Here is a 1,678-nt window from a genome sequence, read left to right as displayed (position 1 = left end):
TAAATATATATATATATATAACGGCTGCATTTGATGCTCACTTGTTTTTTGCCGGCAGGTATGGTGGGCGGCGGTGAGCAGCCAGGCCACGCTGAGATGCACCTGCTGCCGGAGCCGCTGTTCTCGATACCGACGGACAACGCGTACGTGACGAGCGCGCGCGGCACTGACGACGGACGCATCTTCCTCACGGCTCGGGATGGATGCCTCTACGAGCTCTTCTACCAGGTATGCAGCGCTCGTTGAGTCGCCAGGTGTCGCCACGTGTCGCCATGGGTCCTAACGTCACCAGGTGTTGCCACGTGTCGTCACGTCGCCATGTGTCCTAACGTCACCAGGTGTCGCCACGTGTCGTTGAGTCACTAGGTGTCGCCATGGGTCCTAACGTTGCCAGGTGTCGCCACATGTCCTAACGTCGCTAGGTGTCGCCACATGTCCTAATGACGCCAGGTGTCGCCCCTTGATCGAACGATGCAATTTCATAATGTTTGTAACAATGGCATACGCCATTACATTTTCCAGGCTTGGCCGGCTTACAGATAAGCTCATTGACATGTTTTAAAAAAATGCGTGATTTTTTATGAAATTATTTGCATGCTTACACATCCGTTGTTTCTTGCACGTAAACCAATTTAAATGTCGTCGACGCGTCAAACTTCTCGTTGAACTTTTTGAGCTCACGCGCATCATCGGCCGCTCGAAGGTAATAGGTCCATAATAAAAATATTGTTTGTTTGACCTCACCTGACCGACCCGCCAATTTTTTTTTTTCATCTTTCCCATTTTTTTTTTTTTTTACAAATTGTATCACTGTACATTATATAAATCTGTAGGCAATACATTATATGTACCAAAAAAAAAAAATTAAACACAAAAGGTTTCGCCACACAAGCACGCCCGAGCATGTAGACACCATGCTGAATTTGTAAAAAAAATCCTACCTACCTACCCAAACTTCAGCCTGGGTCGGGTGAGGGCAAACGAATATTTTTTTAATTGTGGCCTCAGTTTCGGCAGGGTGCCCCTACCTCCCATAACTCTGGAATTCTCCATGATCCGAAATACGGTGGGGTCGGGTTGGGTCGCGCTGACGGCGGATCGGTGAAGTGCATGATGTGTGTTTACAGGCCGAGGATGGCTGGTTCAGCAGGAAGTGTAGGAAGATCAACCACTCGCACAGCCGATTGTCGCTGTTCCTCCCCGCGTTCATCAACTTCTCGTTCTCCGACGAAGGTGAGTGTGTGAGGGGGAGGGGAAGGGGACTGTATGAGAGGGAGAGGCGGAAGGGGAGGGAGAGGATAAGTGTGAGGGGTAGGGGGATGATGAGAGGGAGTGTGTGAGGGGGAGGGGGAGGTGGAGGAGGAGGCTGAGTGTGTAAGTGGGAGGAAGAAGGGGAATGTGTGAGGGGAAGGGAGGGGGAGTGTGTGAGGGGAAGGGAGGGGGAGTGTGTGAGGGGAAGGGAGGGGGAGTGTGTGAGGGGAAGGGAAGGGGAAAGGAGGGGGAGTGTGTGAGGGGAAGGGAGGGGGAGTGTGTGAGAGGAAGGGGGAAGGGGAATGTGTAAGGTGGAGGAGGAGAGGGATTGTGTGAGGGGAAGGGAGGGGGAGTGTGTGAGTGGGAGGAAGAAGGGGAATGTGTGAGGGGAAGGGAGAGGGAGTGTGTGAGTGGGAGGAAGAAGGGG

The 1,678-nt window shown here is 52.1% G+C and overlaps 1 protein-coding gene across 1 annotated transcript in view; it reads left to right on the top strand.

Moving 5' to 3' along the window:
* LOC106819451 (nuclear pore complex protein Nup155-like) overlaps positions 1–1,678 on the top strand; it is a gene marked incomplete at its 3' end in the record, with an annotated part of 30,957 nt that overhangs the window by 5,678 nt on the left and 23,601 nt on the right. Inside the window, exons 7-8 of the mRNA XM_014824086.1 lie at positions 59–228; positions 1,128–1,233. Of these exons, the coding sequence (XP_014679572.1) occupies positions 59–228; positions 1,128–1,233 (276 nt within the window). The remainder of the gene's footprint in view (positions 1–58; positions 229–1,127; positions 1,234–1,678) is intronic.

The sequence above is a fragment of the Priapulus caudatus genome, unplaced genomic scaffold (genome assembly GCF_000485595.1).
Source record: "Priapulus caudatus unplaced genomic scaffold, Priapulus_caudatus-5.0.1 Scaffold39, whole genome shotgun sequence".
NCBI classification, from domain to species: Eukaryota; Metazoa; Priapulida; class Priapulimorpha; order Priapulimorphida; family Priapulidae; genus Priapulus; species Priapulus caudatus.
This window is presented reverse-complemented; position numbering and strand designations above follow the sequence as displayed.